Source organism: Egretta garzetta, unplaced genomic scaffold (genome assembly GCF_000687185.1).
Source record: "Egretta garzetta isolate BGI_Z169 unplaced genomic scaffold, ASM68718v1 scaffold68, whole genome shotgun sequence".
Lineage (NCBI taxonomy): Eukaryota > Metazoa > Chordata > Aves > Pelecaniformes > Ardeidae > Egretta > Egretta garzetta.
This window is the reverse complement of record NW_009260774.1, coordinates 6,234,416-6,246,454: the sequence shown is the minus strand read 5'-3', so window position 1 is coordinate 6,246,454 and position 12,039 is coordinate 6,234,416. Positions and strand designations below refer to the sequence as shown.

General features: G+C 37.5%; 1 protein-coding gene across 1 annotated transcript; it reads left to right on the top strand.

The window, feature by feature from the left end:
• Positions 1-1,318: 1,318 nt before the first annotated feature.
• On the top strand, positions 1,319-6,970 carry CCDC59 (coiled-coil domain containing 59). The gene is made up of 3 exons (XM_035901700.1): positions 1,319-1,951; positions 4,320-4,419; positions 6,772-6,970. Exons 1-3 carry the CDS (start codon positions 1,704-1,706, stop codon positions 6,931-6,933), a joined length of 510 nt encoding a protein of 169 aa, XP_035757593.1. The 5' UTR covers positions 1,319-1,703; the 3' UTR covers positions 6,934-6,970.
• Positions 6,971-12,039: the final 5,069 nt, after the last annotated feature.

Genomic DNA, 12,039 nt, shown 5'->3' with positions numbered 1-12,039 from the left:
CTGGTGGGAAAAAGAGCATCGGCTTTTACAGTACTTTTCTGAAATGTCAACTTTGGAGAACGAATCAAAGGAAGAGTTGGGTCTGATTTGGACTTGCTGCCTTTAGAAACTATTTTGCTAATGAATATTATCAAAGTCAGTAGCTTTTAAGACTAATGCAATAAAAAACCCCAACATATCAACATATGAGGAAAAAAAGCCACATTGGGCATAAGATTGGTAAGTGGTTATATACTATGTGAGACTGAAACAACCATTATCTGATGCTTCATCTAAGGCTAAATCATTCCATGATGTAGCATACTTTTGAAGCTGTAGAAAAGCTCTTCCTGGACAGGTGTTAGAAAGAAAGTAGTAACTATAAAAATACTATTTGTGCAAAAAGATAAAACAGAATGTTAATATAGTACAATACAGTGATTTAGTGACTTTTTTCCCTGTGGCATTGCAGCTTCAGGCTACTTAAATAGACAGTATTACTATTATGATTGTCTTGAGACTATCTTCAGTGGGACCTGACAGGCTGGAGAGTTGGGTGGAGAGGAACCTGATGAAGTTCAACAAGGGCAAGTGCTGAGTGCTGCACCTGGAGAGGTCGAACTCCATGCACCAGTACAGGCTGGGGGCTGACCTGCTGGAAAGCAGCTCTGCCGAGAGGGACCTGGGAGTCCTGGTGGACGACAAGCTGACCATGAGCCAGCCATGTGCCCTTGTTACCAAGAAGGCCAATGGTATCCTGGGGTGCATTAAGAGGAGTGTGGGCAGCAGGTCGAGGGAGGTTCTCCTCCCCCTCTACTCTGCCCTGGTGAGACCCCACCTGGAGGACTGAGTCCTGTTCTGGGCTCCCCAGTTCAAGAAAGATGAGGAACTCCTAGAAAGAGTCCAGAGGAGAGCAACTAGGATGATAAAGGGACTGGAGCATCTCCCCTATGAGGAAAGGCTGAGAGAGCTGGGCTTGTTTAGCCTGAAGAAGAGAAGACTGAGAGGGGACCTCATCAACACATATAAATATCTTAAGGTTGGAAGTCACAAGGACGGAGCCAGACTCTTCTCAGTGGTGCCCAGCGACAGGGCAAGGGGCAATGGGCACAAAGTGAAGCATAAGAGGTTTCAGTTGAATATGAGGAAAAACTTCTTTACTCTGAGGGTGACGGAGCACCAGGCTGCCTGGGGGGTTGTGGAGTCTCCTTCTGTGGAGATATTCAAAGCTAGCCTGGATGAAGTCCTGTGTAACATGCTGTAGGTGACCCTGCTTTAGCAGGGGGGTTGGACTAGATGATCTCCCGAGGTCCCTTCCAACCCTTGTGATTCTGAATCTATTTTGGAATCTATTCTGATGTTGCTTATGAAGCTGTCAAAGTTAGCAGAGAAGTGAAATCTTAATACATCTTTTCACTGGATTTGAAAGCATCGACAAAGGTGTATAAAGTTGAGTGTGCATTAAGGAGTGTGTTTGCAGTGGCATATTCTCTTTAGGGCTTAGGTGATAATTTGTAGTAAGTCTGTACAAGCTGCGATGCGAGTAGGAAGCGGATTTATAACAGTGTTTTTTCCTTGAATTTTTGACTGGTCCTTATTAAAATTAACACAGATAGGGTTGGGGTTTTTTTTCTGTTTTGGAAAGAAAATGGATTGAAGTGGTCCTGGCAACAATTGAATGGTGTGGTAGTACTTCAGCAAAGGTGTATTTAAACCTTTTTCTTATGTTTTCAGGACGAGGATTTGCATTTCAGAGAAAACAAAAGATCGAAAGACAATACAGGAGATTGTTGAAAAAAGGAAGAAAAGTCCATTCACAGCAGGATAATCAGTTTACGGATACTTATCCAGAGCACTTGAAACATCTTTATTTAGCTGAGGAAGAAAGGCTTAAGGAAGAAAGGCTTAAGAAGCGACGGAGGTCTCCAGAAGATGCAGTTTTATCAGAAGAAAAACTTAATGAAGCAGCAGAGTAAGTTTTTGAAATATGTCTCTAAAACCAAGTAATTGTTTCCGTCATTAAAGAAATATTTTAGATCTTACTACCCTTTTGAAGTCCATATAAAGTATTTGCTTTGCTAAAAAAATGCAGTTAGGTTAAGTGTTAGAAAATTTAAACATACAGCTTTGAATCAGAATCAGAAAGCAAAATTGAGGATATTTAGGGCTTGATTCCCCAGTAATAATATGACAGTCACCATTGTACTGTAAGGATAAGGTTCAGCCCAAGACCAGTAAGCGTTTAGCCAATTTCTTACCATGCCTACAAAGAGAACAGCCTGCATTTCAGGTAGTGTGGTTTTGAGTGTACAGAGTTTTCCTTTGAATTGATTCTCAGTATTTTTAAATTAATGGCACTTTTCAGGAAGTTTTTTTGCATTATCTTCCTGTTCCCAGTCTGATAAGTTGTCTTCCTGATATTGCACTGTTTTTCTGATAGAATGAGTGGTATTATGTGCAATTATCCTTTTGTGGTGTGGCTAGTTTTTGGGGGGGGTTAGGTATGAACTGTAAAAAAAAAATGAAATGAAGGATTTAGTAAGACCTTAAGGCAATAAAGTGTTCTTGATCAAAGCAATAATTTTAAATAATAGAGATGTCATAATAGTTTGCCATTGGTGTTTTTTTGTTTTTTGTTTTATTTTAAATTTACTTATAACTGGGAATAATCAAATGGAGTTTTTAATTTGTGGTCTAACAAATGTCAGACAATTTAAACCATTTTCTCCCTGTGTGACAGACAGTAATTCCCCCTGAAATCTTGGTTAGGTATGTCATTAAAAGGAAAAGCAGTAGTCGCTCAGGTCTAACAGGGTCATGGCGGTGTTTTTAAATGACATTAAAGTACGGTGATTGAGATAAAGCCTTTTTGTCCCCAGGACAAGGTGTATCTACACCTGAACTTTCCCGGGAAGAATGCTTAGGGAGAGGGGTAAAAGGCAGTCAGATCTAAGCCCAGCAGTGGGAGAAAGGTAGAGTTTTGTCTGGAATAGGCAGCTAATTCGTGGGGATGTCTGAAATAGGACTGTTTGTTTTTAAACCAGAGCTTTTTTTAATTCTGCTTAAACTATGGTCATTGTGACTGTAAACCAGAACTAATAATTCTGTAAAGTGTGACTGCTAATCTGTGAGGTGGGGTGATGTGTAGAGTCTGCTAGGTAGACTTCAGTGTTCTGTGTGAATGTAAAATAAAGACTTTGGTTAGGTTAGCATATATTGCAATTTAAGTAGTTTCTTACTTCTGAGAAGATGAGGTGTCATTACACGGTATTGCCACAAGATGGAGATGTGAATAAAGCAAAGGTTTGGGTTTTTTTTCCTGAAGAGTGTGGTATTTCTAAATTAAGATATGAGTAAATACCCTCACTTTCCTCTTTGATCATCTGTCTGAAATGTTCTTGATGGCAATGGCTAGTTCTGATGCTAGAAAAAATTGAGTGATAGATTAATCAAAAACTTATTTTGTGAACAGCTGTTAACTGTCTAGCAAAGCATATGTTTTAAAAGTGTGAAATGTTGCTGTTTATGTAATGGCTTTATTGTAAATCAGAAAAAAAAAAAATTAGACCTAAACAACCAGAAAAATCCACTCAAAGTAGTGTAAATGCCAGACAAATGGCACAGGTTGTCTTTGAAAGATACCTGGGCAGTTTTTTGTAATGAAATTGGGAAGAAAAATTCAGTACCTAATTTCAGATCGTTAAGGAACATCTCCTTCAAGAAAAAAATTTTAGAAAAGCCTTGTTACTACTGTGTTTTTTCACCTTGCCATGTCAGCCTGACTTCTCTGGCAGGCAGTTGGCTAACAGCTGGCTGTCCTCATATCTCTGCAGTTGCATCTGTATGTCAGAACTAGAAAGAGGTAATGCAGCTCTAAGCTTGTGCATTCACTTTTTCTAGCTCTGAAGAGCTAGTAGGATGGGAAAAAAACCTCTCTTTTAGGCACCCTCTAAACTCAGTGAAACACCATCCATGTGAAGATCCAGCATGTAAGGTATATGTGTTATTAAAAGTTCTGTGCAGTCCAATCTTCAGCACACTCAGCATTGGAGGAGTTTAGTTTGCTGTGTTTTCAAGCTGGATGCTCACTACATGACATGTAGTGGTGTTGGGTGTCATGTAAGAGTAGTGCAAATGTGTATCCATTCAGTGTAGAAGGATGAGCTTTGCTTGTCACTTACGTAATCTGTAAATCTGTATTTCTAATTAACTTCCCCAAGTATGCAAAAGCCAGTGGAAGAGTGGAAGACTATACTCTGATTCTGCAGTGGCTCTGGGATGTATGGTTATGTCTGTTTGGTGATAGTCTGTCTCTGAAGTACATGTGCTTTTTCTCATAGGTCAGTCACGACTGAAAGGAAGTTTAAGAAGAAAACATCCAATCAGAAGGCAAAAGAAGACTATGAGAAAATAAAGGCTGAGCGTGCTAGAAAGAAAGAGGTAAATCTTAAGCACAGAACTGTCTTGATTGTAGACAAAGACTAGATTAATTGCATTCCTACCTGTCAGTTTTCCATCTGGACCTATATAGGACCATAGGAGAGGAAAATAGTTATTGGTATTCTTTCAGCCTTTTTCAACTTGACAGTAATATTCGGGCATGCAGGTGTGCAAAGTTATTGTCTTTGTTCTTACTGTTTTTGTCTCGCAGTTGCCGTTAGTGGGATTTTATTATGTCAGTTGGTACATGAAGAAAAGCTTAGTGCTTGATGGATTGTACTAGACCTCTTAAATATTGTAGAAGGGGAAGTAATAACAGTACCATCATCTTGTGATGGAAAATGAAATACCCATCCTGTTTCTTATGATGTTGTTATAATTATAATGCAGTCTTCATTTTACCTTTTTATGTGCTTTGGCCAACAGTGAAACAATTAAATGTAATTGTATCCATGACCAAAATCTTTAGTAACTTTTTCCCTCATTCTACTTTAATGGGACAGGGCGTATCTTAATACTGTCATTGTCGAATACCTTAGTTGAGTTATTAATTTGAGACATCCTTATTTAATTAGTTTTGTTCTCTCCCAGTACGTTGTTCATTGCACTGTAAAATGGCACACATTGTATTGTAGAAGTTATGTAACTTGCTGCTCACAAACTAAATTTCAGTAACTGCTGAATAAATATTACATAAATACATAGCTGGATAAAACATATTTCTTCAGCTTAGTTGTATTGCAAGCTAGAGTAGTTTTATGCAAGCTGATCCATGATTCTGGGCGAATTACATCGTTGTTCAGCTGAGAGCTTCTTTTTTGAATATTAGATACAGATCATGCTAAAATAAATTAATACTATGACCAGCTTATTTAGAGGAAATAGGAACAAAAATCCAGCAATGCTGCAAGGAATTTTCTTTGAGCAGCACGCAAGAGTTGCCTGAGGGGAGGTGTTAGTGTTTTTGGTCTTACTCAAGATATTTAGGCAAAAAAATCAGTAGTTAAGTGCCACAATAACAGTAATAATTTATGTGGAATTCTGGTGTGATGATCGGGTACTTTACCTTCACATAAGTTAGGAAACACTGGATTTGCTGTTAACTTATTTTGGGAAAAGAAATAAGCTTAAAGACAGTTTTGGCCTCCCTACTATATAAAAAAGCTAAGATTTAGTAGAGATCAGAAAAAATACGAACATAAGTAACCTAAGTAACAACTGCCTAAGTAAGATGAATATTCTTGCTCTGAGTAAGCATTTGCTTGGTAACTTAAATGAGTGTTGTTTACAACAGTATGCCGAACAGTAGTAAAACTATTAATTAGATGGGAAGTAAATTATAGGTGAGTTAGTCGATGCTACTCTGGTTTAACAAAAGAAAAAAAGAAAATGAATGAATGATATGAATCATTGTTACGGTAAAATACTTGAAGCATTCTGAATGGAGAGATGTTATACTTGCTGGTTTGTTTGGTCTTTTTCCCCCCAGAAGCCTCTTAGATTTCTATTTAGAAGTATTTTCTTGGGTCATTTCTGGTTAATTTTATATTCTGCATCACAGAGCATTCTCACTAATTTTGTACATCCTAGAAGCTAGCTGTGTCATGGAAAACAATAACATAATTGATAAATTATCATCTGTTTGAGCATTCTGCAGAAACATCTGCTTTTGTGGTCAGTGTGGCACTGCATTTCAAAGAATAAGCTTTATGAGGAGAAATCCAAATGAACTGAAGCGGTCCTTTAGTCTGATTTGTGATGTCTTGCATATCTTAGTAGGATGTGATATAAGTGGATGTTTGCCCAAATTACTTACTAAAATTACAACACAAATTACAACACAAAGGGGTGTAAGCTGCTTGATAGAAACGGAACATAATATCATGATGATTACCCACATAATGTAAATGCCTCTATTAGTGTTTTGGTTGCATGTGTGCTGTCCCCTCAACACAGAAAGTTTGTACCATTGAAAATTTAGTTAGGTTGGTTTTTTTGCTCTCTCGGTGAAGACAGCAGTCTGTGTTGCTTCAAAGAGGGTGGGTCACTAGTACTTTGGTCCTGATTAAGTTGCCCTGGGTAATGCTGCTTGCGATGCTGTCCTAGTATCACAGACTTGCCCGACTTCCAGCTCCAGATTTGTCCCATGTCTGATCTGCCAGTCCCATGCAGATGTGGCCAGTATCCTAGAGATAATCCTAATCCTGATTAAGATGTTCAGTGATGGTGTTTCCAGCGTCAGTACAATATCTAATTACCAGTGTCTTTACAAAAACAAATTTTATTGCTTATAGTTAGCTTCATAGTTATAGAAAGTATGTAATTATTTCATCATCGTATCTCTAATTCCAGGAAGCAGAAAAAAGAAAACAACAAAGAGAAGCAGCTCAACGGTTGTACAAGCAAAAGAAAATGGAAGCTTATAAAATATTGAGTAAGAAGACAAAAAAAGGACAGCCAAATCTAAACTTACAAGTGGAGTTTCTTCTTCAGAAAATACAGCAAAATACATAAAACACTGCATACATCTTAATTACAGGTCTTGAGTTACCTGTGGACATTTTATTAATTGTAATAAATAATGTCTTTTTGCTTCTATGTTACTTTTGTCATTGGCTTGATTTATCTCATCAGTCCAATAGTGGAGGATATTCATCCTGAAAATATTTATTCTATGCTGAGGGCGAGAGAGATCTGATACCTTGAAAACAAATGGTCTGTATTTCTAAACTTAAATTCTATTAGCTGTGTAATATCCTGGATTCTAAATCATTAGAGCCTAATACCATGTGAACATAAATCTACATAGTGTAAAGCATTTGTTTTCTACCTCTTAATACTTCCTGCAACTGTGACTACTAAAATTGTGCTTACTTGAGTAAAATGATACATGAGACATAGTTGATATGAACTGCCAAGGCTAGGAGCGTGGTTTGTGTGATGTTGGATAGGGTTTGACACCCGAAAACAAAGAACATAAACTACACTTGGGTGGCTGTTATTTATCATTCTTCATAAAGAATGAAACTTACCAAAGGTCCAAGGATGGTGTGAATGTAAAGATCATGTAGACTTAACATATACTTTGTGCTTGGTGCTTTATACTTTGGTGATTTAGTTTGTTCACAAGCTAGGTATGACTTTCTAACTATGATGGATCGGGTAGATGGTTGAGGTTTTGGTACGCTGAGTATATCAAGATTCTAATCTTTGTTCTTCAGAACGTTTTTTAAAATCTTGATTTGGACATGCAATTAGTGATCTGTGGCCTAATGAAAGCATTCTTAGTAAGACTAGTAAGTTTGCAATAAAGCAAGTTAACTATTTTCCTTAAGATTATACAGGAGAATACTATTATACTTTTTCCTTTATCTGAGTCTACTTTGGCAGCCAAGAAGTAATACTGTGGAGTTTTTTCTGCATATAGTAAAGACTATTTAGACATCAAAGTAAGGAATGTCATGGAATAAATTTCTCAGGTCATGATCTGTAAGTTCAGTACATTTACAGTATTAAATTACCTCATTTAGAAGTTGATATCAACTGCAGAAAATCCTTATTTAAAATATATGGGAAAAGTAAATAGTCTTGACTTGTATGACAAGCGCTGTTAAATGAGGAATAGTTCAGGAGTTGAGTTGTTTAAAATGTTTCTTGTGTCAGTATCCTGAGGCTTTTTCAACCTCATCTTGTTATACTTTTTGGAAGGCTTTGAATCCTTGTCCTGTGACGTCATTTAGGAGAAACTGAACATGCGTCATAAGGTAGTGCACCAACAGAAAATTTGGTAGCTTTTCTTGAAATGGGCTTGTCCACTCCAGGAGAAGAAAGTGAGTGTAAACTTGACATGCTTATTCTGTTTTATACTTTTCCTTCTATATTTTTTCTGATAATTGCTGTAATTGCCAATTCTAAATGGCTCCACGCTGAAACATTAAAGAGCAGAAAAGTGCCCAGAAAGAGGGAAGACAAGTTTTGGCATACACAGTCTGTTTCGATTCTTGTCATTGTACGCTGTCAGCTTTTGTTGAAAAAAAAATGCATACTGCAACTATTTGCAATTACTAGGCTTTTTTATCAGTAGTGCAAAAGCCTTAAAATCTTAGCTTCATGTAACTTGTGAATAGCATGAAACACCTTCCATGTGAATTCATGGTTCAACCATTTTATTTGTTTGCGTGTGTCTGCTACTCTGTATGATCTTTTATCATTCTTTGGCTAAGGAAATATTCTGAATTGTCATCTTAAGAAGACCTCAGTTTGCCATCAGTTCCCTTGTATGCCTGCTGGGCAGATGTTTGCCATGATGTCAGCTGTCTGGAAGGGTTTTGGAAAACTGTAAGTCTTAGACTTTACTATCAAAGTCTTCCATATGCTTCATTCTTCCTGGAGAATAGGCTAGGCCATATAAGCTAGTAAATTAATTACCCTTTTGTGTTTTTCATTCCTCCTTAGCAACAAGAAGTCTCAGTTGCTCAGTGGAAAAGAACAGAATTCTGCTCTAAAAGGAATCTTTTTTCTTTTTTTTACTTGCGTTATTCTCTGGTTTTGTTTAAGAATTAGAATTTTGAGAGAAATCCAGAATTCGCAGTATCTGTTCCACAGTATTGGTCATCGAAATTTAATCTTACCTCATTCTAACTTTAACTGTTGCCCTCCTCTTTAGTCTTTTTATGCCATGATCTTGGTGCTGGTTAGTATGAAACAGACCAGGTTTATCTGACTTTCCTGAAGAGGCATCTGAAAATGCCTCTTCCCCACATCCTTCAGATAACCTGATCAGGCAAAGCACTTACCAAAAACCAGTGTGGTATCTTGACCTTAGCCCCAGCATTACTGGTTTCAAGGAGGAGAAGGAGTTTCTGTCATTTCTCCCCATCACTTTCTCTCCTCCATAGCTTTATTTGATTTGGAGGTAAAAAGGGGCTATGACTAAGCCCAGCTTCTCACAGACTCTCACAAGAGACATTTTTTTTCCACACAAAGTTAATTCTTGATACAACAGTTCTAAAAGGAAGAAGTTAATTACGTATTTCCCCACACTGTCCTTTGCTGATCACCGTGAAGTGGCAGCCCAGGGTGGTTTCCTGAGAATCCAGTGCAGTCCAGTGTCTCGGCTGCTTCCTGAGCCCGCTCTGCACTGTCGAGCCTCCAGAATTAATTCAGTACCACCACAGCAGCGATGTGCTGCTGGGTGAGTCAAGGTCAAGGTCATACAGGCAGAGAAGGGAATTGAACCTTTGCTTTCATTTTTGGAGTAGCACTGTGGCAACTGACCTACTGTCTTTGTATGGAGAGAAGTGTGGAGAATGGAGGGTAGGAATGTTTTGAGGAAGGAAATAAAGATCTAATGACTTTTTTTTTTTTTTTGATCTCATGATCACTAGGAAAATAGTGCAACAGAAATTATATGAGTTTACGGAGGGTGCCTGTAAAAGCTGCTTTCAACTGTGTCTTTTAATTTGAAACATATAAGAAGTTAGTCCAATGGGATTTTAAACTTGTACTGGTTTTTATTAAACTCTGCTGTGAATATGTAGGGAAGAAGTTGAAACATGAAGAAGAAGAGCATAAGTCCTGTTGCCATTCTTTTTTTTTTTTTTTTTTTTTTCCTAGTCACACACTCCACTTCTCTCTTCTGTAGCAGTTTGTTTTCTATTCTCTGAAAGCCTGCAGATCTCAAGTAGCTATGTCTTTCCAGTACATCTTCTGATTAAGATGAAGTGGAAGGGATAGGGCTGCACAGTCTGAAATTTTATTCTTTAAGTTGGATAGTCAGTGAATGCAGGCAACTTCAGACATCTCTTTTTTTCCTTTCATTATAGACCAGTGAAGCTGTGAATCAGAAATAAGGGAGGGAAGAAAGCATCAGGTACAATACATTCATTTTTCTCTTTTTGGTTCTGAGGAACAGAATGTGAAGCTTCCCTTGCTCTTTTTGCAGGTAACTTCTTGGGAAATCGTAATGTAACTTAAATGGATCATCTCATTAAGCTGACTTCGACAGTACAGGGACTTTCTCACCCCCTACCCATCTTGAAAGATTTTTTTTTTTTTCCTTGCCACTAATAGGAAAAAGAAACCAAAAACTTTCATCCATTAAGATACTAAGGCTTTGGAAATGCTGGACAGTGTAGACTTTGGATTTTTTTTATCTTTACAATCTGATAAATTATGCCTGCACACGAAGTTAAAAACCTGATTGTAATCTTAGTGTCTATTTCTGCTTTCACAAAGTAATGTTTTAAATCATTAATCAAAGAGTTTAGAAGCAGTTCTAAATGGATTAATGAACAGGAGCATTGTGAACATAAGAAAAATGGAAGGGCGCTTCATTGAATAGAATCAGTGAGGACAGGACAGAGCTCTGAAACACCAATTTTCTGTAGAATTTTTATTAACTCATGCATGCCTTCTGGAAATTGCTGAGAGGGTAGTTAATAATGAACTGAGAGCCGTGCAGCTAGCTTGCTGACTTTACTCTAAAGAAAACCTTTCTGGGATATAAAAAGGAAAAAAAAAAAGTCTAAAGTAGTTCAGTCTCAGCTCTTGGTAAAATAACTGTTGGTCTGCTGCTGTGTAACTGGACCTAAAACATGCTGATTGCTCTGCCTTCTGTGTACAACTTTGTTGTCTTCTATGTAGTTTTTAATTAATAGCAACTTGGATCATTGTTTTCAAGTCTGGATTTACTTCTATGTTTTCCCAAAAGAGAGAACATCCCCACGTTTGTATCTATTTTTTAATAGCTTGATATCAACCCAGCTGAGGAAACACATATGTCTGTTGAGAAACTGTATTTGAGGATCCCACTTTGGCAATTAAAAAAGAAAATAAGCATTATAAAAATAAACTAAGCTAGCTTAATGTTTTACTAACCTATTCAGTCCACGCTTGCTCACTAGATAACATGGTAAGAAGTGGCATGTAGATTTAAGCTATACAAAAATGCTGAATTTTATTTTGTTTTCTAACTGCCATGAGACAATTTGTGTTGCAAATCTCCGAGTGCTAGAAGCAGAAAGACTGTTTCCCTAAGGAGTCTCTAGTTTCTGCTCATGGTCGGTGCTTTGGTGCTGGAATTCAGGATCTGCAGATCAAATGGTTATGGCTCTGCTGCACCGATCTGCTTATGGGGCGTCAGAGTGGTCTGAACTCCCCACTGATGTGCTCCTCACTGCGTAAATGCTGTTCTTTGGAACTCGATGAGAAACAAATACCTCTATTTTTGACCCTTGGTAGTTGCCAGGTTAGGAGAGCTGATACTGTGTTTTAAGACTGTCCCTCTAATCTAAGAAACAATTTATTCTGGAAAAAAAGAGAGTACTATTTGTTACATATATACAGAGCATTGAACATCATAGATATCTAGCTACAAGGGCAGTGCCAAGAAAAGAAATTATAAATTCATCTAGATAAAGTTATAATATCAAGTAATTTAGTTCATTTTCCTCTGCGTTACTGGAAACCTGTAGTCAAAAGTAACAGCAGGCTACAGCTAATCGGTTCTTTTACGTACTTTTTAGCATGATGATTGCTTTTATCAATTATGTTTGGATAGCTCAGGTGATTAAGAAGAGTTCTCGAGATTAGTGGTCAGAGTCTGACCTTTTCATTTAG